Source organism: Herpailurus yagouaroundi, unplaced genomic scaffold (genome assembly GCF_014898765.1).
Source record: "Herpailurus yagouaroundi ecotype Mexico unplaced genomic scaffold, PumYag 198, whole genome shotgun sequence".
Lineage (NCBI taxonomy): Eukaryota > Metazoa > Chordata > Mammalia > Carnivora > Felidae > Herpailurus > Herpailurus yagouaroundi.
The window spans coordinates 9,850,515-9,876,806 of NW_024412429.1; the positions used below are offsets into that span (position 1 = coordinate 9,850,515).

The following is a 26,292-nucleotide window of genomic DNA, read 5'->3' on the forward strand; positions in this document are numbered from 1 at the left end:
TGTTCTGTGGATTGATTTATATTGGTGGGAGTCGTGATGGACATAGAGTAGTCCCTCCTCATCTAGGGAATTACATCCCAAGACCCCCAGGGGATGCCCAGCCGAGCCCTACGTATACTGTGTTTTTTCCTATATGTACATACCTATGATAATGTTTAATTTATAAATTAGGCACAGTAAGAGATTAATAACAATTAATAATAAAATACAATAACAATAAACTGCAATAAAGGTTATGTGAATATGGTCTCTTCCAAAATATCTTACTGTACTGTCTGTACTTACCCTCTTTCCTCTTGTGGGGTCCTCCAGTGAGATGACAAAATGCCCACACGATGAGATGAAGTGAGGTGAATGACGTAGGCTTCGTGACATAGCGTTAGGCTACTACTGACCTTCTTTCTGAGGATAGTGAGAAGAAGAATCATCTGCTTTTGGGCCTTGGTTGAAGGTGGAAAAGCAAAACTGCAGATAAGGGAGGACCTACTGTACTAAACAGTGGAAACGTCCAGCTTGTGTAGTGAGTGAAAATGGTACACAGGTACTTTGAGTAAATATACTATAGGAGAGAAGAGAACCACGCTTGATAGGGTTCTACACAGTGTCACAAAAGTCCTTTTCTCTCTTGGAGAATTTTCATCACAGGAACCCATCCTCGTTAACACTATCTTCAGGAAGGGAAGCAAAGCCCCTATCAGTGTGATCATTTCTGCCTCCAATCAATCACAAAACTATATATGATATATCTTAACCCAATCATGCCGCTTCCCACAAGACTATCTGTTCCTACTTCCTGTTCCTTCTTTAAAATTGAAGTAGAGTTGACCTATGATATTCTGTTGAATTTTAGGTGCACATAGCATATTGAATTGACAGTTACATATATTACAAAATGCTCACCATAGTAAGTCTAGTTATCATCTGTCACCAATGTTATTACAATTTTATTGACTATATTCCTTATGCTGTACTCTCCTATAGTCCTTCTTTCTAAAATCAGTTTAAACAGGGATTCTCATAGGAAATAAGGCACAAATAAAACTGATTTCTTTAAACAAAACACTTGCCATGATGGGAAAGGAAAATGTGACCAAAAAAGTTTGAACAAGGAAAAACTAAAGCTTGCAGAGCAACAGGTCCCTTTCTCATCTGGTTCTCTCTCACCCTTTGCACTTTTAAAACGCTGTATTTTTAGGGAAATGCAAAGTGTAGTTCACATTAACATTATATGGTTCTCTTCCCCATCTTCTTCACCAAGACAGCTGGCCGGTATGCAGGCATTACTTGCAAGACATAAATATTACCCAAGGTCCCACCGTGGCATATTTATCTAAATAATCTGTGAAGTTTCTAATTGGAACAGGACGAACCACACCCACACTACAAAACCCCACAATTATTAACAGGAACAAGTGAAACAGTTAGGTTAGACGAATGATTTAAAAGCATATTCCATCATATTCTTAATGTATTAAAAAGGTAAGAAAACCATTTACATTAATATTTTAATGTAGGATAATAAAAGGCAAATCACAGACAGACAAGCATTAAAACTTTTCTTTCTTTCTTTTTTTACATTCTAGGGTACACGTACTAAAAAAAAATCTGTTCAGGGGCTTTTTTCTGAACGAATGACATCATAGGTTTTCCTGTAACATGCATCTAAGCAACTAAGTTTAATCTGTCACATAGGACACTGAATGGTGACAGTCTCTCACATTTGTTACTTATGATTCCTAAGTGGTCAATATTGAGTATTTTCACTTCTGAGTAAGAGAAAAGGCATTTTGGTCCATTAATTCACCCACTCGCTCCTGGAGGACATTAACCAACTCTGCTATAACGAAGACATGAGTGTCATCAATGTCTTGAATGATGAACTTCTTTCCTAGGGCATTTGATTCATCCAAGTACAGCAGGAACTGCTTCATGGCTGGGTCACTGCAGAGAAAACACGTAAAGATGAGACGCCCTGTTGTCAAATTTCACGGGAACAACTAGAATTGGGCTTGTAGAATTTTTAGGATAATTTATAAGTTCTAAACTGTTAACTCAATCCCTCACTCCCTCTCAAGCACTAATGATCTGTAGACATAGCTTCATTTTAGAACTGCTGGTTCAAGTTTTAGACAAAGAGACCGATGATAAGATTTTAAAAGAGTAGTTTGTCACTGACAAGTGAAAAATAATGTTCAAAGCTTGGTAGTTAACAGGGCCAAAGAGTAACAGCTCCCTTCACGGATTGAAAAAATGAATTTCCTTACTTGCCCATGACCATGACTTTTAAGAAGCCAAAGGATTTTCACTACCTTGCCAGTGAAAAATTTATTTACAAAACCAGTCAGTCACTTTGCAAAAGTCAGAACTGCATTCAGTCTCAGCTTTATCACTTACTTGTGTGACCCTAATATGTATTTAATCTCCCAAAGCCTCAAAATGAGGCTACAGGGCAGTTATGAAAATTACAGAATAATGCCAAGAATAGGCTCTGGCTTGCAGCAGGTGCCCAAGTTATTTTTCTTCCTTAAAATTTTAAACTTTCTAAGTCTGAACTATCATTCAGAATCTTTAAGGGAAATCCTACCAAAATCTCCTAGAGAATACTGAGCTCAAAGAGATCCAAATTTAATTCTATTTATTTGTGGTTTTCACTCTGTAATGAATAGAATAAGTCACAAAGGAAAAAGGGATATAATTTCTTGGATTTACAGAAACATATCTGTCATAAAAGCTCTGCATCACACAAAAGGGACACCCTTTAGACCTACTGTACAATGTATTTAGCAAAAATTGAACATGAAAATGTCAAGCTGCATACAGTTTTCAAATCTTAGAGAAAATGTAACTTTACAAACTCTTTTGGTTTATTGAGGAATGACAACATCAATTGCAAAGATGCTTTAGTTCAAAAAGAGTCAGTGTAATTTCCTGAAAACAAAACTCAATTTTAGTTCCTTCAAGTACAAACCAGGTGTGAGCGAAGCTAACAAAAGTAAAGGATTTATTTCAGTCACTAAATGGGTATGGTTCATGGTGTATTACCTATTAATAAAGCCCAGTCTTCCTGAAAAGATGATTTTCTTAATTATTTTTAGTAACTTACCATTACAATGATTTTATGAACATTTTACAATGTAAAATGATGTGAATAAATAGGTCTGCCCTTATCAGATCTGACACAGATTTTAGTTTTTAAAGTGTATTTATTTATTTATTTATTTATTGAGAGAGAGAGAGAGAGAGAGAGAGAGACAGACAGACAGACAGACAGACAGAGAGACACCCAAGCAGGCTCCACACTACCAGTGCAGAGTCTGATGTGGGGCTCGAACTCACGAACCACAAGGTCATGACCTGAGCAGAAGTCGGATGCTTAACCAACTGAGCCACCCAGGCGCTCCAAAACTGACACAGATTTTAAAATTAGTTTCTAGTATGTCTGTCATCTTAGGCTTAGGTTCAGAACACTTAAGTTACACTTGTCCACACAGATTTGGCAAAATTCAGTTATAGTCTATGGTTAAAGTATTGGAATGACCACATTAACATGCAGAATCTATTGGTTCAGATGTAAATTTGCTAAAGTTCACACACTCATTCAATAAATATTTACTCAGCACCTGTCATATGCTAGACCCTATTCTGGTCCTGGGGATTCAGCAGTGAAAAAACAATCCAGCACTCTCCTGTTGGGGTGCCTGTCTGGCTAAGTCAGTAGTGTACGTGACTCTTGATCTCAGCGTCATGAGTTCAAGCCCCATGATGGGCATGAAGCCTACTTAAAATAAAAATTAAAAAAAGGAAAAAAAAAAGAACCCTGTTACTAGAGCTTACATTTACCAGTAGTGCTACGATACACACACACACACGCGTGCACGCGCACATGCACAAAATAGGGAAGCAGGATGAGAACTGGCAGTCATGAAACTGCAAGACTCCCAAGTTCAAACAGGGGAGGCAGGGAAGGCCTGACTGAGCAGGTGACATCTGAACAAACACCAGGAGTAGGTAGTGAGTGAGCCACGTGACTCAGTCAGAGAGAAACAGCAAGGCCACAGAGGCTGGAGTGCGGTGACTAAAGGGAACAGAAGTGGGAGATGAGGTCACCAAGTTCGCTGTAGCTGGGCCAGATCACAAAGGGCCTCAGAGGTGATTTTAGCAACTCTGGCTTTTACTGGGAGACATGATTTAACTTGCAAACTGACTTAAATTTTATTATTATTTTTTGGAACGAGAGAGCGAGTCCATGCATGAGCGGGTGGGGAAGGACTGGAGGAGAGGGAGAGAGAGGATCCTAAGCAGGCCCCATATCCAGCACAGAGCCCAACACAGGGCTCCATCTCACGACCATGAGATCATGACCTGAGCTGAAATCAAGAGTCAGACACTTAACTGACTGGGCTACCCAGGTGCCCCCAAACTGACTTAAATTTTACTTTTTAAAATATTTTTAATGTTTATTGAGAGACAGAACTTGAGTGGGGGAGGAGTAGAGACACTGAGAAACACAGAATCCGAAGCACAAAGCTTCAGATCTGAGCTGTCAGCACAGAGCCCGACGTGGGGCTCAAACCAACAAACTGCAACATCATGACCCGAGCCGAAGTCAGAAGATCAACTGACCGAGCCACCCGGGTGCCCCAAACTGACTTAAATTTGAAAAGGAAGGATCATACAGCCTGTGGGGTTGAGAAAAGACTTGGGGTGGTGGTAGTGGTGGAGGCAAGGGTGCAAACAGGGAGACCGACCAGAAGGTGAATGCGGTAACCCAGGCAAGAAGAGATGATAATGGTTTGGAAGTAAGTGGTAACGGGGAGATGAGAAGCGGTTGCATTCTAGACATACGTTGAACGTAAAGCCAACATAATTTGCCGAGACTAGACTCCGACTTTGAAAGAGAAGAATTAAGGGGACTCCCAACATTTTTGGTCAGAGCAAATGAAAAAAATGGAGTTGCCTTTTAGTGAGATGAGGAAGTAGGAAGAACAGGTGTGCTGGGAAGATCAAGAGTGGGTTTGAGGCACGTTGCACTTGAGATAGGTTGGCACCCAAGCGCAAAACTGCGTAGGAAAGTGGGCATACGATTCCGGATTTCAGTAGCAAAGTCTGGACTGAAGAGCAAAAGTCAGTCATCAAGCCCCAGCAAGGAAGTGAACACAGCAACAGAGAAAAGAACATGGACCAAGCCCCAGACTCCCCAACGTCAAGAGGTTAGCAGGAAAAGGACAAATCAGCAAAGCAGACTGGAAAGGAGTGACTGCAGAGGCAGGAAGAAAGCCCTGAGTTCTGGAAGGTAAGTGAACAAAGGACATTTGGGGAGAAGAGGTGATCCACCGTGATAGGTGCTGGTAACAGGTACAGGAAATAAGGATTGAAACTTGACTACCAGACCTTGGCAAGAACAGGTTCAGTGGAGTCACAGGACAGAAATCAGAGAAAGTGAATTTAGACAAGTCTTCCAAGAAATTCTTTTTCACAGAGCGGGAAATAGAGTGGCAGCTGGAAAAGGACATGGGAATCAATAGGTTTTGCTCACCTCCTTCCGGGGGTGGGGGTGGGGGTGGGGGTGGGTGGGTATCACAACATGTTTAGAATGCTGATGGGAATGATTCAGTAGAGAAGGAAAAATTGCTAGAGCAGGAGGAGGAAGGCTGCTGGAAAGCTGTCCTGAAATAGGCAAGAAGGGATGGGGTCCAGTTCCCAAGTAGAGAAGCTGGCTTAAGACAGGAGAATGGGGTTGGGGAGCCTGGGTGGCTCAGTCGGTTGGGCGTCCGACTTCAGCTCAGGTCACGATCTCGCGGTCTGTGAGTTCGAGCCCCGCGTCGGGCTCTGGGCTGATGGCTCAGAGCCTGGAGCCTGCTTCCAATTCTGTGTCTCCCTCTCTCTCTGCCCCTCCCGTTCATGCTCTGTCTCTCTCTGTCTCAAAAATAAGTAAAAACGTTAAAAAAAATTAAAAAAAAAAAAAGACAGGAGAATGGATACTTCATCATAGCCAGTGGGGGGAAGGGAAGAGTATATGTGCACAGATCAATGGGACAGACTTGCCAACTTTCTCTCCCGATTGCTTTTCCTGTATTTTTGCAGTGAAACAGGAAAGTTTTTGGAGGTAAAGAAGTTGAAGGTATGAAATACCACATTCGTCTATTCTAAGAAGTACATATCCCCCCACATTTTAACATCTCCAAAATCAAGATGACTCTTGCAATCAATGGCATGATACAGTATACCTGGTAGTGATTTTTCTTGGAGGCACAAAAAATACCAGTAAGTTTTAAAACTACTGAAATCTTGGGGCACCTGGGTGGCTCAGTTGGTTGAGTGTCTGACTTTGGCTCAGGTCATGATCTCACGGTTTGTGGGTTCTAGCCCCGCATCGGGCTCTGTGCTGACAGCTCAGAGCCTGCAGCCTGCTTCGGATTCTGTGTCTCTATCTGTCTCTGCCCCTCCCCTGCTCACACTGTCTCTCAGAAATAAAATAAAAACATCAAAAAAAAAAAAATCTTGAATTTGAAGTAGAACAGCTATTAAGAGGGGGACAGTAAAAAGACTAAGAAGCAGGGATTTGCTGGCTAGCATTAAGGGTCCACATGAGTTTAGGAGTCGTGAATTTGAAGCCGTGGAGGTAAAGGTTCAGAGCAGGTGCAGGGTGGGACAGAATCACATCTGGTTAGTGTGAGAGAGAGGCAAGGGAGCCGACGGTCTTTAATTGAACGAACAAATGCGGCCTGGAACCGTGGAGCCTCAGCGGGCTGAGGAGGACGTGGGGTGCTGCTGGGAAGGTCAGGGGAAGGCGGGAGATCAACAGACCGCAGGTCTGGCAGAGCTGAAGACATTAGAGCGAGGGCATTAGAGGGAGAGAATGGGCAAGAAGGGGTGGAGGCCAGGGAGATGCCCGAAGTGGAGACAGTGAAGGGAGGGCAATACTGGCAGGGACAGACGAGGGCCGCCCACGGCAGCGGGAAAGGCTGGGACAGGGTGGAGGACAGGCTTGGGAAGAGCAGGTCAGGAGACTGAGAAGTCAGGGTATTGAGGGGACGATCCACGTGGATACTGAAATTACCAAAATGCGCAGAGGAGAGCTACTCAAGAGTGACAGCCTTCACGGAAAAGCCTTGAAGGGAAAGACGTGGGTGTGTGCGGAGGATCACAAAGGGGAGGGTTAGTGAGCGGGGTCCTCTGATGGTGAGAGCTGTGGGTTTCTATGAAGACAAGTCACCATGTCTGAAGTGGCAAGGAGGAATAAGGCAGATACCTATCCAGTTTCCTGGCCCCAATGGTACATGAGGTACCACAGAGGAGTCAATGCTTGGGAGGGTTGTGGGAGAAGTGGTGTGCTCAGGAGAAAGCTCGTGCTCCCACAGTGAGACAGAAAAAGGGGGCTGGAAGACACAGGGGGTCCTGCCTGGCTAGGGCTCAGAGGGGTGGAGGTGGGAAAAAGCAGATGACAGAGCTGCAAGTATCGAGTGTCCCAGGGATGAGGGGTGGCCTGGAAATCTGTGGCTTTCTGGGTGACTGAAAACAGGAAAAGTAGGGCCAAAGAGTATGAGAATGAGGGTCTCAGGGCAGGTAGAGACATGAGACTGAAGGCCAACAACAGGCAGATGTGGATGCGTCAGAGCGGGGTCTTCTACAAAGATAATGCAATAGTCACGGATTTAAGCAGATACAGATAAATTGCACATTTCCAGGAATTCCCTAATTTTGGCAATTACACAGAGTAAGAAATTTTTGTAAACCAGTTAATATGTTGTACATTGAAAAATCTCACTGAGGTAGACAAATTACCAATGACTGACAAAAAGGCTGTGAAACAAAGTTAAAAGGGGCTTAAAGAGCAACTCTAGGGCGCTGGTGGCTCAGTCCGTTGAGTATCTGTCTGACTTTGGCTCAGGTCAAGATCTTATGGTTCAGGGGTTTGAGCCCCACGTCCGGCTCTGTGCTGACAACGCAGGGCCTGGAGCCCACTTCGGATTCTGTGTCTCCCTCTCTCTGCCCCTCCCCTGCTCATGCTCATGCTCTGTCTCTCAAAAAAAAAATAAACACAAAAAAAGCAATTCTAGAAAGAAGGGGAGGAGGGGCGACAGGGAGTAACAAGCAGGTTTAACAGGGTTCTTTCAGTTGCAATTACAGAAATGGAATCAAGGAGGTCTACAGAACAGGGAAATCAAAGCTTCAGTGTCTCTAACGCCATTGTTTTTAAAAACTGTGTTGTTAAAAACTGTGTTGTTTCCCTAAACGTTTCCTTGCCCATACAAATAAAAGGGGAGTGGGGAATAAAAGAGGACTCACTTAAGAATAGCCGGGGGTGAGGGACAGAAATAGGGGTGAGGGACAGACAGAAATAATCGGCTCTAGTGTTCTGCAGCTGGGCCATTTCCCGTCTCTCCCTTCTCCCTCTGCCATCAGGGGACAGGAAGACTCACTCTCATCTCTCACATGGAGGCCCTGGTGCCCATTTTACTCTCAGGTCCCACAAGAATCTCAGTATTTTCTTTCTTTTTGAGAGAGGCAGAGGAGGGAGAGACAGACCCCTAAGCAGGCTTGACATCCAGCATGGAGCCTCACACGGGGCTCGAACTCATGACCAAGAGATCAGGAGCCTACGCTGAGTCAGACACTCAACCGACTGAGCCACCCAGTTGCCACAGATCTCAGTACTTTTCAATTAAAATCATTCAGAGGCTTCTTTGAAGGATATTCTTCACGCAGAACAATTTAAAATAGATTTCGGGTCCAAATGTGATAGATTACCTTGTTACTGTCTGAGCTCAGCACATTCACAGAGGACACCAATTTATTCTAGTAATTGGCTGCTCTAAGAGGTTTTAGAGATACCAAAGGTTAAGTGGTTATAAAGACTAATAGATCCCCAGAAATTTTCTAGATGAAATAAATTTACATTATTTCAACGAAGTGAACCCCAAACAACTGAAACTAAGAAGTGTCAGGGGAGCTCACGTCTGTGCTCTGATTCAGCACGCTGGTGTTTTAAAAATTTTTGCCATTTGCATACCATCCCTGCTATTTTAGTCAGCTCTTGTAACACCTGCATTACATATTATTTTTTCTCTAAATTGCTTTTAAAGCAACTTAAAAAAAATTTTTTTTAAACATTTATTTATTTTTGAGGGATAGAGACAGAGCACAAGTGGGGGAGGGGCAGAGAGAGAAGGAGACACAGAATCTTCATGAAGCAGGTTCCAGGCTCAGGGCTGTCAGCACAAGCCTGATGTGGGGCTTGAACTCATGGACAGTGAGATCATCATGTGGACCGAAGTCAGACGCTTAACTGACTGAGCCACCCAGGCGCCCTTAAATCAACTTTTAAGCCTAACTTGATCTGGTATGAATCATCAGTCATCCTGATGTGTTTTTTTTCCCCTCAACTAAATTAAACTGGTCATATACAAACTATTTTTGTGTTCTCCCCCCTCCCTTTTGTGTTCCACTACAAATCATCTTGAACACCAGTGGCACTCCCCATACCTGGGGAAACGCTCCTAACTCACAAATGAGATACTTAGTCATTGTCAGTGAGACACTGATATGACTATTTCTGTTATTAATTGCCTCAAACTTTTTGAAAGGAAACAGAAAGCTGTTAATTTCAGACTGAATTCTCAAACATGTACCTAAAAAATATAATTTGTAATGATTCAAAAGGACACTCAAAGTTTAGGGGATCTTTGTTACGAAACACTGAGGGACTGGAATATCTTGCCTGAATACAGGGTTATTTATTCCACTTTCTCATGAAGAGAATCTATGGGAGAGTCTGCTGGTAAGAACAAAGCAAAAAAAACCCCCAAGTGCCCATAGACATACTCGGTTAAAAAACTGGGATCAGGGGGGCCTGGGTAGCACAGTCGGTTAGCGTCCGACTTCGGCCCAGATTATGATTTCGCGGTTTGTGGGTTCAAGCCCCGCATCGGACTCTGTGCTGACAGCTCAGAGCCTGGAACCTGCTTCGGATTCTGTGTCTCCCTCTTTCTCTTCCCCTCCTTCGCTCATACTGTCTCTCTCTCTCCAAAATAAATAAACATTAAAAAAAAAAGTTAAAAAAAAATAAAAAACTGGGATCAGGGCTAGTGAGCAAGAAAAAAAACGTATCTCCGCCCCGGAGATGTGACGGGCAGATGTCAATCAACCCCTTCCTACATAACCTGAGTATAAAACGTGATTCTAAAAAGTATTGTGAAGTCTCTCCTAGGATGATGTAGTTAGCTATACGACAGATCACAGAATCACGGGTCACCTGCACAAAATTGTCAGCACTGCCCATACCATCAGAATACTAAGATTGGCTCAGTCAGTGGTAAACAATCCTTCCTGATAATAATTAGCTACAAGGTAGAATTCCTTAAAAATCTTATACTTGCAATGAGTAGGGTCTTAAGAGAAAGAAAGGGCCACCACAGGAGTCATTACACCAACCAGAAAGGGCCACCAACCAGAACGACTGTCCCAAGTCCCCAATAGGACACACAAGAGGTTTATTGTTAAAAAGACGCAAGACACTAAAGAAAACAACTGGGCTCAGCCAAAGCCCAATCCCCACCTCAAACAAAACATGTATGATCTATAAAATCACTAACCCTCTCCATGTCTTAGGGTCCTAGGTAGTAAGATGGAGACAGTGCCACTTATGTTGCAGGGTTGCTGGATTAGAGACTATACCTAAAACACTTTGCTCACGGTAGACACTCAAATGAAGAGCAATTACAGTGCCAAGAGTTTCTGGGTGTGTGAAAGGATATAGGTAGAAAGGTTCAAATGACCCCCTTCTATCCCCATTAAAGGATTTGCTTGTACAAAAATGTTGTTCTATTATCCCGTGAATACATATATTATTCTAAGACTGCACATGCACAAGTCCTTTTACAGAACTTAACACGACATAATGCTTAGTTCTGTGTTAGAAAGACAGATTACATAAGGCTTATTTGCGTGGGTTCTGAAGCAGAATACTGTGGTTTAAAATCCAATCTTAGCAGTTGTGTAACCCTGAGCAATTTATTTCTCTGTGCTCAATTTCTGCATCTATAAAATGGGGATAATAATACCTGTATCTCATAGGGTTGTTGCGAGAACAAATAGAATATTACCAAGTGCTTAGTACGGTACCAGTAAATGTTCAGTGTTACATCATGAAGGCATTCAGCCCTTTTTATTTAACACTGTATCACACAATATCATCCCAGATCACTTGAAATGTTTGCAAATATTTTAATAGCTACATTATCTGATTAGGAAAAAAGTCACAATGTTTTAAGTTTTCAATTCCAGTTAATGCAGTATACTATTAGTTTCAGGTGTACAATATAGCAATTCAACACTTCCATTCGACGCCTGGTGCCCATCACAAGAGCATTCCTTAACGCCCATCACCATCAATTCTTTATAATTAAGAGTCTATTTCTTGATTGTGTCTTTTTTCCTTTTGCTCATTTGTTTCCTTAAATTTCACATGGGAGTGAAATCACATGGCATTTGTCTTTCTCGGACTTATGTCACTTAACATTACACTCGCTAGCTCCATCCTCAAGGCGTCATGTTTTATTAGCACATTCAGTCACCTACATTTTCATTTGCAGTTCTGGTCACTTCCTTAGGATAAACTTCTGGAAAGGGAATTACTGTGGTAAAGCATATAAATGCTCAAAAACCTATCACAAATTGCTTTCCGTATTAGGTCTTTTTAAAGACTGTGCTTCTATCACCCATATCATTAGCTCGGTGAGAGCTGCTTTTTAAAAACTAAGACTGGAAGCCAACATTCACTTCATTTAAAAGCTATTTGATGTAACTTGCCAAAAAAAGAGGTCTGGTGCACAAAGCTTTTTTGTACTGAAACTTGAATCCAAGTTATCAGAACCTATTCTTATCTCCACTATTATCACTGTGCTAATAGAGAAGCTCTAAAGGAACATTAATACTCTGGGATTTAGGCTGAGATTACATTCCTTGGCTCAATTATGTTAACAAAATTCATTCAGTACACATATATTTACTAAGCATCGCCCATGTATAGTTTAGGCACTCTTCTGGGTAGCCAAGAAACTTCTGTGAATATGGCCCTTCTAAGAAGCAAAGGGTCACAAGAAATATCTAAATGCTGCGAAAGAACAGAACAATGGTAAGACTAGTTTTGTCTTAGTTCTTTTTTAAAGTTTATTTATTTTGAGACTGAGACAATGTGAGTGGGGAGGGGCGCAGAGAGAGAGAGAGAGAGAGAGAGAGAGAGAGAGAGAGAGAGAGAATCCCAAGCAGACTCTGCACTGTCAGCACAGAGCCCGGCAGAGGGCTCAAATTCACAAAACCGTGAGAACATGACCTGAGCCAAAACTGAGAACTGGACGCTTAACTGACTGAGCCACCCAGGGGCCCCTTGCTTTTGTTCTTAACTGCTTCTCCTAACAGTATAGGTTTAGAAGTCGAACCCGTAAATCTAATAAATACTATTTCTTCAGATTCTTTGCTATTGTGCTGTAAGCTAGTTGGGAATTGCACCTTTATAACAAATCATCTTGCTGAAGCACTTGCCGCACCAAGTAACCAAGATAACGGTCGCCCCAGAGGTCTGCTCTGGCACCTGCAACTGGACAAGGCCATTTGTTGGACACAGGCTGCTTGCTTCAGTACTGCTGTGGTTGGCTAGATTTGGGAAATGCTTAGTGTGAGGCTGGCAGTTGACAGTGGTGGACCCCAACAAAGAGGAAGTTTTCACCAACCTCATTGATACATAAAAACACAAATTTATCAACAAAAAATTTCAATTTAGCTTTAGATTTTGGCAGTTGATAAACTTTGTGAGGAAAGAATCTTCTTATATCCTAGTACCTTGATTTTTCAATTCATAGAGTTGGGCCTAATGGCCACCACCATAATCTGACTTATTTGCTTCATTTATTAGAGACTCCAAATCAGTTGAAAGGAACTGACAGAGGTGAAATTTAAATGCGGCACGAGGTTCAGCCATTCTAAGACAGGTGTCAAATTAAGACTCCCTTCTTGAATGAGGCCCTACATGGCTGAGAAGTATTTTGCCGGCTGCCTGAACAGAATATGTGGAACAGCGCTATCCATGCCATTATAGATGACCATGTATGGTGATGTGGCTGGAATTTGGAAAGAATCACTTGCAACAATGAAAGTAGTTTTAAGAAATTCTTGAGTGGTTTGCCTATGAACTCTAGACCTATGAGATTCTGTACTCCACACACCTACAGGCCCCACACAATCCATGGGTATTATGAAGTAAACAGACTTATGCTAATACTGTATTACTAAGAATCTTCTTTTTGGCATCAAATACAGACATGAGGGAAACTGAAGGACTTTTCCAGTTACTGTCCCAACATGGACACCTGATTGTGGAGTTCTCATCAGCCCTGACCATGCCCTTTATAAACCTAGTATTTCTTAAGCCTGGAGTCTTTTTGGAAGATTTCTATCTTTGGGAAGACAGTAACCCTCTTGAAAAATTGTGCAGGCTACACTTTGGAATTCACCTTAAAGGAAAAAATTCAAGTTTTGCAAGGACAGTGTCCATCGGCAAAATAAAACTTTAGTAGTTTTGGTGCAAAACAATTCTCTATAGGAAAACTCATTATCAGACTTAGGCCAGTTAAGTGCTTCTCCTCCCAAACTTTAAATGCTTTTTAACAAGTATCTTTGCATGCACAATTCTGATTTAGGAGACTTGGAGTGAGGTCTGAGACTTTGCATTTCTAACAAGTTCCAGATGATGCTGTTGCTGTTAGTCTGGGGATTACACAGAAGAGCAGAGTGATAGAGGGGCCATTAGAGCCTACGTAGAATTCTGAGGCTTGGTTCCATGACAGCAAACTGGGCAGAGAGCTCAGCCAATAGGAAAGAAAACTAACACCTCAGGTCCTCTTACAAATTTATACTAGGTCCTCAAGGCTACAGTGAAAGCCTACCACTGAGATTTTAATGAGCCTCCCAGGATTCTGCTCTTTAAAATGCAGTCCAGCCATATTTTTTCAAATTAAAGTATAGATCTAACACAATCTTAACCATCAGGACAAAAGGATTATTTTGGAAACAGACTAAATTATTCTGAGGTATTCTTTCTTAATTTTTTAATACTTATTTTTGAGGGAGGGAGAGAGCTTGCTGAGTGGGGGAGGGGCAGAGAGAAAGGGAGAATGAGGATCTGAAGTGGGTTCCATGATCACAGAAGGGAGCCCCCCGTGGGGCTCTAACTCACGAACCACCAGGAGATCATGACCCAAGCCAAAGTCAGACCCTTAACTTGACTGAGGCACCCAGGCGCCTCCTGAGATTATTCTTGAATAGGCAGCAATGACACAGAAAAGAAGGGATGTGGGACAGGATTAAGGAAAAGTAGCAGGGAGAGTGAAACAATGTGATAAAAGAGGTATCATTAGAGAAGGGAATGAATGGTGTGAAACACATGTTCAGCTAAAAAAAAAAAAAAAAAGGCAAATTCAAATCTTTGCCTAACATGCCCTTCCTCCCAATAAGTTCTAGATAAATGAAACTTTACACATCAACAAAAACTAAAATACAAAAATCCGACAAGAGAGAAGTTAAGATTGATCAAATCCAGGGGTGAAGATCAAACTTGAAATTGGAAGAAACAAAAGGGGAAAAGAGACAGCTGACCCTGTGTGTGTGTGTATGCCGTATGACGCTGCAGACGATGCTTTTAGGCAAATAGGCCTGAGAGATGGAAGGTGGAAAGGGCTCAGAGACCAACTGAATACAAAGAGGCCCATCAGGAGATCCACCTCAAAATATCCAGAGGCCCTAACTGACCAATGGGCTACTTACAACCAGGCATAGTTACCAAAATGGGGAGAGAGAATTCCTTCCGTTCCCATCCCCACACCTCATCTTCCTCCTTTAAAAACAGCCTTCACTCTCTCTGCTTGCTGCTCCTGTGCAGTGTATTCCATAAACTTCTATCTCCTTTGCTCTGTCTTGGGTGAATTTCCATCCCCTGCGCCATTGGCTTCCACTCGGTCGTCGCCCCACATGTGGGGGCTCCCATCTGACTGGACAGACACCACATTTAGACACCGTATCCTCTGTGTTAAAAAACAGTAGCACTGAAAGACCAACCAGGAGAATGTTTCTATAATTACGAAGAAAATTTTTAAAAATTTATTTATTTTGAGAGAGAGAGTGATGAGAGCGCACAGCGGGGGAGGGGCAGAGGGAGAAAGAGTGAGAGAATCCTAAGCAGGCTCAAACAGCACGGAGCTTGACGTGGGGCTCAAACCCATGAACGTGAGACCATGACCTGAGCCGAAGTCAGACGCTTAACCAACTGAGCCAGCCAGGTGCGCCAATTATGACAAAGTTTTAAGAAACATACAATACAAAAAAAACTAGCTTAAAAGTATTTTCCAAAAGAAAACAGCACTTTGTGTTTAGAACTTATGGGACCTAGATCCTGTCCCCTTGCTTTCCCCAGTGAACACCTCTCCTCTGTGAGTAGTTTGTTCTCATCAACATAAATTCTATTCTCTCCATTAAAACCAAAATAACAGGAACCAGATTCCCTTACCATATCCCTCTTCAGCTTTCAATCCAGTTCTCCATTCCTTTGCTTATTATTACAACAAAACTTCTCTGAAGAGTCTCCACTTCCTCATCTTCCTTTCCCTTTTCAAAGTACTCCAATCTGGCATCTATCTCACATTTCCACTAAAACAGCTCTCATCTTAAAACAAAACAAACAAAAAAACGTTGCCTGGGTGGCTCAGTCAATTAAGGGTCTGACTCTTGATTCAGGTTCATGTTATGATCTCACAGTCCTGAGACAGAACCCCAAGTAGGGCTCCCCGCTCAGTGTAGAGCCTGCTTAAGTCTTTATCACTCTCTCCCTCAGCCTCTCCCCCACTGGTGTGCACATGCTGTCAAGTAAATAGATTAAATTAAAAAAAGAAGATACGACAAAAATCACTGACTTCCAGTGTCTTCACCTTATTCTCTCTTAGGCCCACTCACCTTCATTAAACATCCCCTCTTAGCTTCCCTCCCACGTCACTGGCTCTTTTCTTCTACCCTTGTTTTGTCTCCTTTATTCTAAACATTAAATCAACCGGCACTGCTCACCACTGAGCACTTGAAACGTGGCCAGCCTGTGATTTGGGCTGCAGAAAGTAAACTACACACGGCCGTATGAAAAAAGACCTAGCACGATTTTGAAATCTTAATCAACGATTAAGGACACGATGAAATAGTTTGGACACACTGGGTTAAATAAAATGTATTAATTTCACCTGTTTCAATTTACTCTTACCGTGGCTAATAGAAAATTTAAGACAACGTGTGTGGCTCACGTTGTATTTCTATAGGACAAAGCTGCTTTGATGCCGCAAGTATCCTACGTTTGGCTTTGCTCCTCCCCCAGCCTTAACATCACAAACAAGTGGAGACAGAGCAAGAACTGGTCCGGTAGTAGAGGTCTTCAGGCTGTGGTACTTGGCCCTAGATAGCCTGCTTTGAAATTCAATGCCGCTCATTAAGGTTTCTAGTTTCTTCTTTGGAATGCGTGCCTCGTTTAAGAAACCTTCAATTGACTCTTGACTTTCTTACTCTTTCAAGACCATAGTTCGTGATGGTGAAGACTCAGGCAGACCCTAAATTCTAGTCAATCCCTGAGGGTGGGATGACAATGCAAGTACTGTTCCTCCAAAGAGTGATCTAAAAAATACACCTTCCCTGGAGGCACCTGGCTGGCTCAGTTAAGCGGCTGACTTTGGCTCAGGTCATGATCTCGTGGTCTGTGAGTTCGAGCCCCGTGTCGGGCTCTGTGCTGACAGCTCAGAGCCTGGAGCCTGCTTAGGATTCTGTGTCTCCCTTTCTGCCCCTTCCCCACTTGCGCTCTGTGTCTGTCTCTCTCAAAAATAAACATTAAAAAAAAAACACTTCCCCTGACCAAAACGTGTTGGAAATAATGCCACTTACGCCACTGGCTAGAGACACTGAAATCTGGCACAGGAAAGAAATATACCAACAAAATCTGTTCCACTTGTTATATAAGAAAAATGAAGTTAAGAAAGTTGAAAGACTTGATTCGTTTAGATCTTAAAACAAAAACATGGATTTTAGAGGAGGTATACATACATCAAGATTCAACATGGAGATTTAAATTTCATTAAGTATCAAAACTACTAACCATTCTATCAGCACTCCTTTCAAGACGTTGACCATCTTTTCCAAGTCAGAAGGTGATGACCTTTAAAATGCTAATAAGAGATAAGGTGACAATAAATTCGAAAGCACCGACTTCAATATACTTTGGAGATTTGCCTCTGAAATGAGACAAAATGTTAAATGTCAGATTAAAGAGTTAAGTCTATGAAAAACATAGGGCTAACGTTAACAAGACATACAATTATTCTGATTTTTAACAAAATTAAAATGAGCCTATTGGAACATTAATGCTTCTTGCAAATGCTTCCCGAGTCGACCCAAAAGAAAGCAAGCCACCTAAGTACGCCCGCGTACCCAAACCAGGTTTAGAACACGAGTCACAAGATTTCTATTCCCACCTGGGCTAATGATAAAAGATACGATCCTGGGAAGCAGGAATCACAGAATGGTAGCTCTGAAAGGGATGGTGAGGCCGACCATCTCTTTTCACAGAAGAGCTAGAGCAAAGGGACAGAGCTAAAGCTCCCCGGTATAAGGTAGAAGAAGAAGAAAAAGAAGAAGAAGAAGAAGAAGAAGAAAAAGAAACAAAGAAAGAAAGAAAAAGGGGGGAGAAGAAGAAAAAGAAAGAAAAAGGGAGAAGCCAGGTCACCAGGTCATGTGTTCCTTTACCAACTAACTCAGTTCCCCAAGGATCTGCCCTAGGAGGAAAAAAAAATCCCACGCGGCAGATGGGAACTTAATCCTTCAACTTCTCACACGGGGTACGAGCCATTACCTCCCCTTTTGAATTCCACGGCTCAATTACAGCGGGACAGCCTCCAGGCCTCTTCAGGAAGCGCCCCGAGGGGGTGCGAAACACCGCCCGGTATCCCAGCACTTGCAGGACCGGCTTCTGAGTCTCTTCTCCCCCTCCCTTCCTTGGAAACCCAAGATTTTCTACGCACCCCACTTTGCCGTCTCGCTGGAAAAACAGACACAACGCACCTCTACCCACAGATCCAGCAGTAACTCCGCCTTGCAGCGTCTGTGCCGGCTACGTCATCGGTCAGCGACGCTCTTGTGGGCGGGGCGCGAGCTGGGCCGAGGGGGCGGGGCGGGGCGCGACGGGGGCGGGGGTGGTATCACGTGCCGCCGGGAGGCGGCTGGAGGGCTCCAGCTGCGAACCGCCGAGAAGGGTTCGCTGCCTGCCTACAGGGTCGGCGGTGAGCGGCTGAGGGCGGGCCGAGTCCGCGTGCCGGCAGGTAGGAAGGGGAGCCCGGGCTCGTGGGGGCGGGCGAGGGTGTCCGTGAAGCCGGCACGGCAGGGAGTGGGGAGGGCGGCGCCGGGGCACGGCTCCCGACCTACCTGCTGACCCGCCGCCCCGCCGCCCCGCCGCCCCGCCGCCGGGCTTGAGGGCCTCTCTCTGAGCCTGGGCCGCCCGACCCTTCGTTCCCACTCGCTGCCCAGCTCCGGCACCTCTCTGAGGCCCAAAAAGCACCTGCCGGTACCATCAGCCCCGCCTCGGTAGTCACGGAAAGATGATGGGAAGGAGTAGGAAACAGTCCCCTCATTCAAATCGGCACCTGCCAAACCACAGCTTCTAGCTCTGACCCGAGAGGTTGAATACATTGAATGCTTTTAGATTTTTAAACCCGGTAACGGTCATTTTAAAGTGGAAGACCCCAGAGGGTTCTAAAATTAATTCTTTCCCCAAATTTTGATGTATAGTCTAATAGAGCTCTCACTTTATTTTTTACCAGTGGAGGGATGAGCTTCTTGCTTAGGTTCCTTAGGTTAAATTGTACTTCCCCAAATAAGTTAATGCTGCATAGTATTACTTCGTGTGTTTGTGTGATTTATGAACCAGCTCTTATATTCCATTTTCCTCTTTTTAGCCCTCAAATTTTTGCCTCTTTTTGGTTTCGGTATTGCTGCTTCCGCGTGCGTGCTCTCTAGGTATGGTTCTACCAAAGTGTCTTTTTTTATTAATTTTTTTTAATGTTTATTTGTTTTTGAGAGAGAGAGAAAACGAACACAGATGGGGGAGGGGCAGAGAGAGATGGGGACAGAGGATCTGAAGCGGGCCTTGCACTGACAGCAGAGAGCCCAATGCGGGGTCAAACCCACAGATCCTGAGATCATGACCTGAGCAGAAGTCGAATGCTCAACCGACTGAGCCACCCAGGTGCCCCCCCATTTTTTTAATTTTTAAGATTTTTTTAATCCAAGTATAGTTAACATACAATGCCATTATAGTTTTAGGTGTGAACAGTATAAAAATTCAACACTTTGGTCACCACTGTAAGTGCACACTTAATGTCCTTCACCTATTTCGCCCATCCCCCTATCCACCTCCCCTCTGGCTACCACCAGTTCTCTATATTTAAAAGTCTGTTTGTCTTTTTTCTTTGTTTTGTTTCTTAAATTCCATGTAGGAATGAAATCTTACGGTATTTGTCTTTGACAGATTTATTTCACTTAACATTATACTCTCTAGATCCATCTCTGTTGTTGCAAATGGCAAGATTCCATTCTTTGTTACGCCTAATAGTCCATGAATAGATCTCGTTTGCTTTATCCATTCACCTGTGGATGGACACCTGTGTTGCTTCTGTGTCTTGGCTATCGTAAATAAGCCTGTAATAAACATAGGGGTGCCCATATCTTTTCGCATTAATGTTTTTATTTGGGTGAATACCTAGTAGTGGAATTACTAGATGATAACGGTAATCCTGTATTTTTTTTGAGGAACTTCTATACTGTTTTCCACAGTGGCTGCACTAGCTTGCTTTCCCACCAACAGTGTATGAGGGTTCCTTTTTTTTTTTTTAAAGTTTATTTATTTATTTTGAGAGAGAGCCTATATGCGCATGAGCAGGGGGAGGGGCAGAGAGAGAGAGAGAGAGAGAGAGAGAGAGAGAGAGAGAATCCCAAGCAGGCTCTGCACTGTCAGTAGGGAGCCCAATGTAGGGTTCAACATGGGATTTGAACTCACAAACTGTGAGATCTTGACCTGAGCGGAAACCAAGAGTCAAATGCTTAACTCACTGAGCCACCCAGTCTCCCTGAGTGTTCCTTTTATTCCACATCCTTGTCAACACTTATTATTTGCAAGTATGTTTTCTCTCTTTCCTTTTTTTTTTCCTTGCATGCATTCTACTTGACCGTTTGGCCCGAAGCCTACACATTAGTCACCTGTGTGTAATTCGAAGCACCTCCTCAAAGTGAACTAGTTCTCATCCTTCGCAGTTACTTCAAAACCTGCTTTTCTTCAGGTGTTTCCCTGAATTGTCCAGATTTAAAATCTCCATCCATTTATTCAGCAAACATTTTTGTGCATTTGATATGTGCCAGACACTGTTCTAAACACTGGGAATACAATGATGAACAAACAACTAATTACAGTGGGAGGAGAAAGACTAAAATCAGCTAACAAGAAGGTAGATGGTGATGTAATAGTGACTGGAAAGACTGCTTTGGTTAGAGGGTGTCAGAATGGCCTCCGAACCCCCAAATCATATAACTTAGGTAGGTTCTGGTGAGGAATCTGCAAAATGATTGTAATATTTACCTGGCAGAGTAAACTAACAAAGAGCTAAGAAAAGTTTGAGACAGAGGAGTAATGTTATAAAAATATAAAACTACAGCATTTAAAACTGACAGTAGTATGAGACAAAGCAATGGAATCGAATAAACATCCCAGGAACAAAAGAAAAATATGTGTGTATATGTGTATGTACATATGTAGGCATACGTATGCACGAATTTATGAGGTAAGAGAAAAGATCACAAATCAATGGAAAAAGGAAGTTTTATCCAATAGTGAAAAAAATGGACTTCAGGAAGATTTCTGAATTAAAAAATGACTTATAAACCAGCAATAACTAACTAGGAATTTTAATTTAAAAAGTTACTATTCATAACAGTATTCAAAACTAAAGGTATCTAGAAATAGATCTGTATAGAGCTGTATAGTCCTCTAGGGAGAAAATTACAATGCTCTATTGAAACACAGAAGACCCAAGTAAATGAAGAGATATACCATATTCATGGGTGGGAGGACTCAATATCATAAAGGTGTCAGTTTCCCCCAATTCTACAAATTCAGTATAGTTACAATGAAAATTGCATGTGATTTTTCACAGAACTTGACATGCTGAACCTAAAATACATATGGAAAGCCAATGGACTAAGAATAGCTAAGTCAATTTTGAAAAAAATGAAGTCCCTTCCTCCCAGATATCAGAACTTAATATGAAGCTATAATAATTAAGACTATTTATTCTTAATTACTAGTATTGATTCAGGCATAGAAAAGTAGTCTGATGGAATAGAATAAAGCCTAGAAATGCACCCACATATATATGGGAGCTTAGCATACTACGAAATGGTCTTATAAAACCAGGGAAAGCATATGCTATTCACTAAATAATGCTGAAATAAATGGTATCCATGTAGAATAAAGACTAAATTAGGTTCTTATTACTGTCTGTTCACAATAGTGATTTCCAGATGGATTAAAGACTGCCGTATGAAAGACATCTATATAATATTTAGAAAAAAATATATAGGAGTCTGTATTGTTTCCAGGAAAGTTTTTATTTTTCACATAAGATTTACCATTTTAGCTCCTTTTAGGTATATAGTTCAGTGGCATTCATGTTATTGTGTAGCTATCACTACTGTCTATCTCTGGAATTTTTTCATCTCACTGGGAAGGATTTCTTAAGTTACAAAAAGCACCATTGAGGTTGCTATTGCATTATTCCAAATGAAAGATAATGTTGACTTGAACTAGAGGGGTAACAGTGAAGATGAAGAAAGGAGGATGGATTTGGGATGTGTTTTGATGGCAGAGAGCAGGAATTGTGCATGGTTTGGATAGGGGGTGAGGGGAAAACAAGGAATCAGGGGCAACATCTAGGTATTTTGCTTGAACTACAAGGTAGATCATTTATCATTTATCACCAAAACCATTTGCTGTTTGGTGACAGTGAAGAGGATGAGTGGAGGAAGACTATAGGAAGAAAAAATAGAGAATTCTGTTTTGGATTGTTAAGTTTGAAAGACCCGTTTGACATGCAAGCGGAAATGTTCCAGTAGTGGTTGGATAGATGAGTCCGGAAAGACTGTGGCTGAAGGTGCAACTTTGGAATGACTGGCATATAGATATATTTAAAACTGATCTATTAGAATTGGATTTGGCTGCATTACACAGGAAATAGATGATAATAATGGCTTAACTCTGCATATGATTCCATAGGTGGGCAGGCCTTGGCTGGTGTGGCAGCTCCATGGTCATCAGGGACTTGGGCTCTTCTGTCTTGCTGTTCTGCCATCTTCAGCGTGCTACCTTATGGTTTAGATGGCTGCTTTAATTTCATATGCCACCTGCTCATAGCAAGAAGGAAAAGGAAAGATGAAAAGCATATATTCTTTTTTAGAGAGCGAGTCGGGGAGAGGGGCAGAGGGAGAGAGAGAATCCCAAGCAGGTTCACACTGAGCCTGATCAACATGGGCTCACCTGCTCCATCCCATGAGCCTGGGATCATAACTTGAGCTGAAATTAAGAGTCAGATACTCCACCAAATGAGCGACCCACGTGCCCCAAGGCACATGCTCTTTGAAGGACACTTTTCAGAAGTTGCACATGACATATCCACTTACAGCCCATTAGCCTGTTTTTAATTAGCGGTCACCTTAACTAGAGGGAAAGATAGGTAGTCTTTATTCAGTTACCTGTATGCCCAGTTACAATTCTGGTGTTTTATTAATAAGAATGAAGAGGAAATTGGATATTTAGTTTCAGTTTGGTTTCTTCTTCAACCAGGGCAGTGAAAATGGTGAAAGCCCTGGTGACCCCCCTGTTGTTAAATTTAATGGAGCTTTTGAATATTTGTTTCATTTGGTACTCATAATCCCTCCCTTTTTACTTTCTGTGTCTTTCAGAATTTCTCCTGTTATTAAAATTAGCATTTCATATTTAATGCAATCACAATCATAATCCCAAAGATTTTTTAAAAATCAAAAATTGACAAGCTGACTTTAAAACTGTGTGAAAGTGCCAAAGACCTAGAATAGTCAGTCTTGAAAAGGAAGAACAGAAACAGAGAACTTGTACTACCTAGCTTCGAGATTTGTAATATAACTCTAATAATCAACATGGTATGGTATTTATATAAGGATGGACAAATAGATCAATGAAACACAGTAGAGTCCAGAGATATGCCCACACTTAGTCAATTGATTTTTCAACCAAGGCACAAGTTAATTCAGTGAGGAAAGTAAAAGGTTTTCAACAAATAATGCTGGAACTGTTGGATATCCATATGGTGGTGCGGGTGGGTGGGTAGCGAAACTATTGCATCCAATATACAAGAACTAATTTGAGATGGATCAAAAACCTATAAGTAAAAGGTAAAACAAACTCAGGATTTCTGTGGCTTTGAGGTAGGCAGCAATATCTAAGATAGGACACAGAATGCAATAAAAAAAGATTTGATAAAAGAGACTTGAAAATTAAAACTTCTGTTCATGAAAGGGTATCTTTAAGAGAATGAATAGATAAGTCACATACTAGGAGAAGATATTTGCAGTATATATGTACATATAGCTGATAAAGGATTTGGTTCCAGAATGAGTAGAGAGCTAATAACTCATTTAAAAAACACAAACAGTCCAAATGAAAAATAAGTAAAAGCCTTGGCAGACACTTCACATACAAAAAAATGAATGTAAATGGCTAACACAAATACGAAAAAGTGCTCGACATTGTTAGTTTTCAGGGAATTGCAAGTTAAAAACACAAGGAGATACTGAGGTGCCTGGGTGGCTCAGTCGGTTAAGTGCCAACTTTGGCTCAGGTCATGATCTCGTGGTTCGTGAGTTCGAGTCCCGTGTCGGGCTCTGTGTTGACAGCTCAGAGCCTGCGGCCTGCTTTGGATTCTGTGCCTCCCTCTCTCTCCTCCCCTCCCCTGCTTGCCCTCTGTCTCAATCTCTCTCTCTCTCTTTCTCCCTCTCTTTTTCAAAAATAAACTAAAAAAAACCACAAGGAGATACTACCATGCGCCCACTAAAATTGCTAAAATCAGAAAGGCTGACAGCATCAAATAGTGGTGAGGATGTGGAACCACTTGAACTCTCATGCTCCTTCATTATTGGTTACGGCGTAAAATGGTACAATCATGTTGGAAAAATATCTGGCAGTGTCTTATAAAGTTAAACATATATCTGCCTGATGACCCAGCAATTCCAGTCCTAGGTATTCACCCAAATGTATGAAAATGAAAATGTATGTCTAGAAAAAGTCTTGTATCAGAATGCTCATAGTAGCTTATGGTAGGCAGAACACTGGTCCCTCAAAGGTGTCCATGCCCCAATCTCTGGAACTTGTGAATATGTTATGTATGTGGCAAAAATATTTAGCAGATGGAATTAAAGTTATAGGACTTAAACTAAATTTAGATTATCTGAGAGAGCCTAATATAATCACATGGATCCTTAAAAGTGGAATAGGAAAGCAGAAGAGTCAGAGATAAGGCAATGTGGAAAGCATAAGCTGTTGCTGGTTCTGAGATGTAGAAGGCTACCTGCCCAAACCAGAGGGTGGCCCCTGAGAGCTAAGGGTGGCACCTAGACAACAACTAGCAAGGAAACAAGGAGCTCAGTCTGACAGCTGCATGGAACTAAATTCCCCCAACAACCTGAATGAGCCTGGAAGTGGATTCTCCCCCAGAGCTTTCAATAAGGACTGCAGCCCTGTTAACACCTTGGTTTCAACCTTGTGAGACTGAAGACAGAAAGGCAATCTAAAATAGTGCCTAAGAGTCTGCATATTAATAATCTGCTGATAATCTTAAGATGACATTTTGAGAAGCACTTTTTTATACACTGTTTTTCAATAACTTCACCCCAACATATGATTTCAATTCATAGTATGTACTAATGACTCATTAGTTTGTATGGCTTAGACGTGTTTGCTAAACCCACATAATTTAATAGACCTTTTACATGAATATTTTATAAGAACCTTATATTGAAATTGGGAATTCATCCTTCTTCTCAAATCAATTACTCTTCCTGTATTTCCCTATTTTGGTAAATGTTTTCCCTACATACTCAGTATTCCAAACCAGAAACAACCATAACCGTCTCCTCCCTGTTATCCATGACTCTCCACCTCTTATTCAAGTGGTTATCCAATTCTCTTAATAGTTCCTAAATCTGTTTCTTCATCATTCTCAGAGCAATTGCTTTAATTCAAGTACATGTTTCTATTTGAATTATCATTATAAGTCTCCCTGTTGGTTTTCCCTATTGCTTCTTTGGCTTTTCTCCAACTCATTTCCAACTTTGTCAAGTTAAAAAAAAATTACTTTTATCATGTTACTCCATTTTCTTGAGGTTAATCTCCCAACAACTTCCCAAAACTCAGGGTAAACTTTAGACTCCTTAACTTAGCTAAAAAGGACTTTCATGATCTGACTAGCCCCTGCCTTCAGTACTTCCATGTTAGTAACCAACAGAATGAGTTGACATAAAATCAGTAAGGAAGAGAAGACCTAAAAAACACTATCAACCATTTTTCCCTTATAGAGATGTGTAGAATCCTCTTCTCAACAACAATAGAATATACATTCTTTGCAAGTGCATGTAGAACATTCACTAAGGTAGACTGTATTCTGTGCCATAAAACAAATCAAGTTTTAAAAGAATTCAAAATATACAAAGCCTGTTCTCCAGCCACAGTGGAATTAAGCTAAAAATTGGATATCTGGAAATTACCAAATACTTGGTAATTAAATAACACACTTCTAAATATGCCATGAGTCAAAGAAGAAGTCACACTATAATTAGAAAATATTTTTAGGGGTGCCTGGGTGACTCAGTCTGTTAAGTGTCTAACTCTTGATTTTGGCTCAGGTCATGATCTCACAGTTTTGTGAATTTGAGCCCCATGTCAGGCTTTGCACTGACCACAAGGAGCCTACTTGGATTCTCTCTCTCTCTCTCTCTCTGCCCCTCCCCCTTGCTTGTGCTCTTTTGGTGTCTCTCAAAATAAATAAACTTTAAAAAAACTTGTAAAAAATTTAAAATAATATTTTTAATTGAATGAAAGAACACTAGTATATCAAAATTTGAAGGATATGGGCAAAGCAG

At 41.8% G+C, this 26,292-nt stretch overlaps 2 protein-coding genes across 8 annotated transcripts in view; one reads left to right on the forward strand and one right to left on the reverse strand.

The window, feature by feature from the left end:
• Nucleotides 1-1,438: 1,438 nt before the first annotated feature.
• Nucleotides 1,439-18,214, reverse strand: GTF2H5 (general transcription factor IIH subunit 5). 3 transcript variants are annotated; one of them, XM_040448761.1, is made up of 3 exons: nt 18,139-18,214; nt 17,177-17,246; nt 1,439-1,941 (listed from the first exon to the last, which is right to left on the reverse strand). In XM_040448761.1, the coding sequence occupies exons 2-3, from the start codon at nt 17,209-17,211 to the stop codon at nt 1,761-1,763; spliced, it is 216 nt and encodes a 71-aa protein (XP_040304695.1). In that variant the 5' UTR covers nt 17,212-17,246; nt 18,139-18,214; the 3' UTR covers nt 1,439-1,760. The 3 variants fall into 3 exon arrangements, with proteins under 3 accessions (XP_040304695.1, XP_040304694.1, XP_040304696.1); XM_040448760.1 differs by having other exon boundaries at nt 18,099-18,190; XM_040448762.1 differs by lacking the exon at nt 18,139-18,214 and adding an exon at nt 17,930-18,092.
• Nucleotides 18,215-18,277: 63 nt separating this feature from the next.
• SERAC1 (serine active site containing 1) overlaps nt 18,278-26,292 on the forward strand; it is a 66,621-nt gene continuing 58,606 nt past the window's right edge. For 4 of the 5 annotated variants that reach the window (XR_005782599.1, XM_040448764.1, XM_040448766.1 and 1 more), the window contains exon 1: nt 18,278-18,395. The gene's annotated coding sequence lies outside the window, so the exon portion shown is untranslated. Of the gene's footprint in view, nt 18,396-19,028; nt 19,090-26,292 lie in introns of all 5 variants that reach the window. The other variant, XM_040448765.1, reaches the window with a different exon arrangement.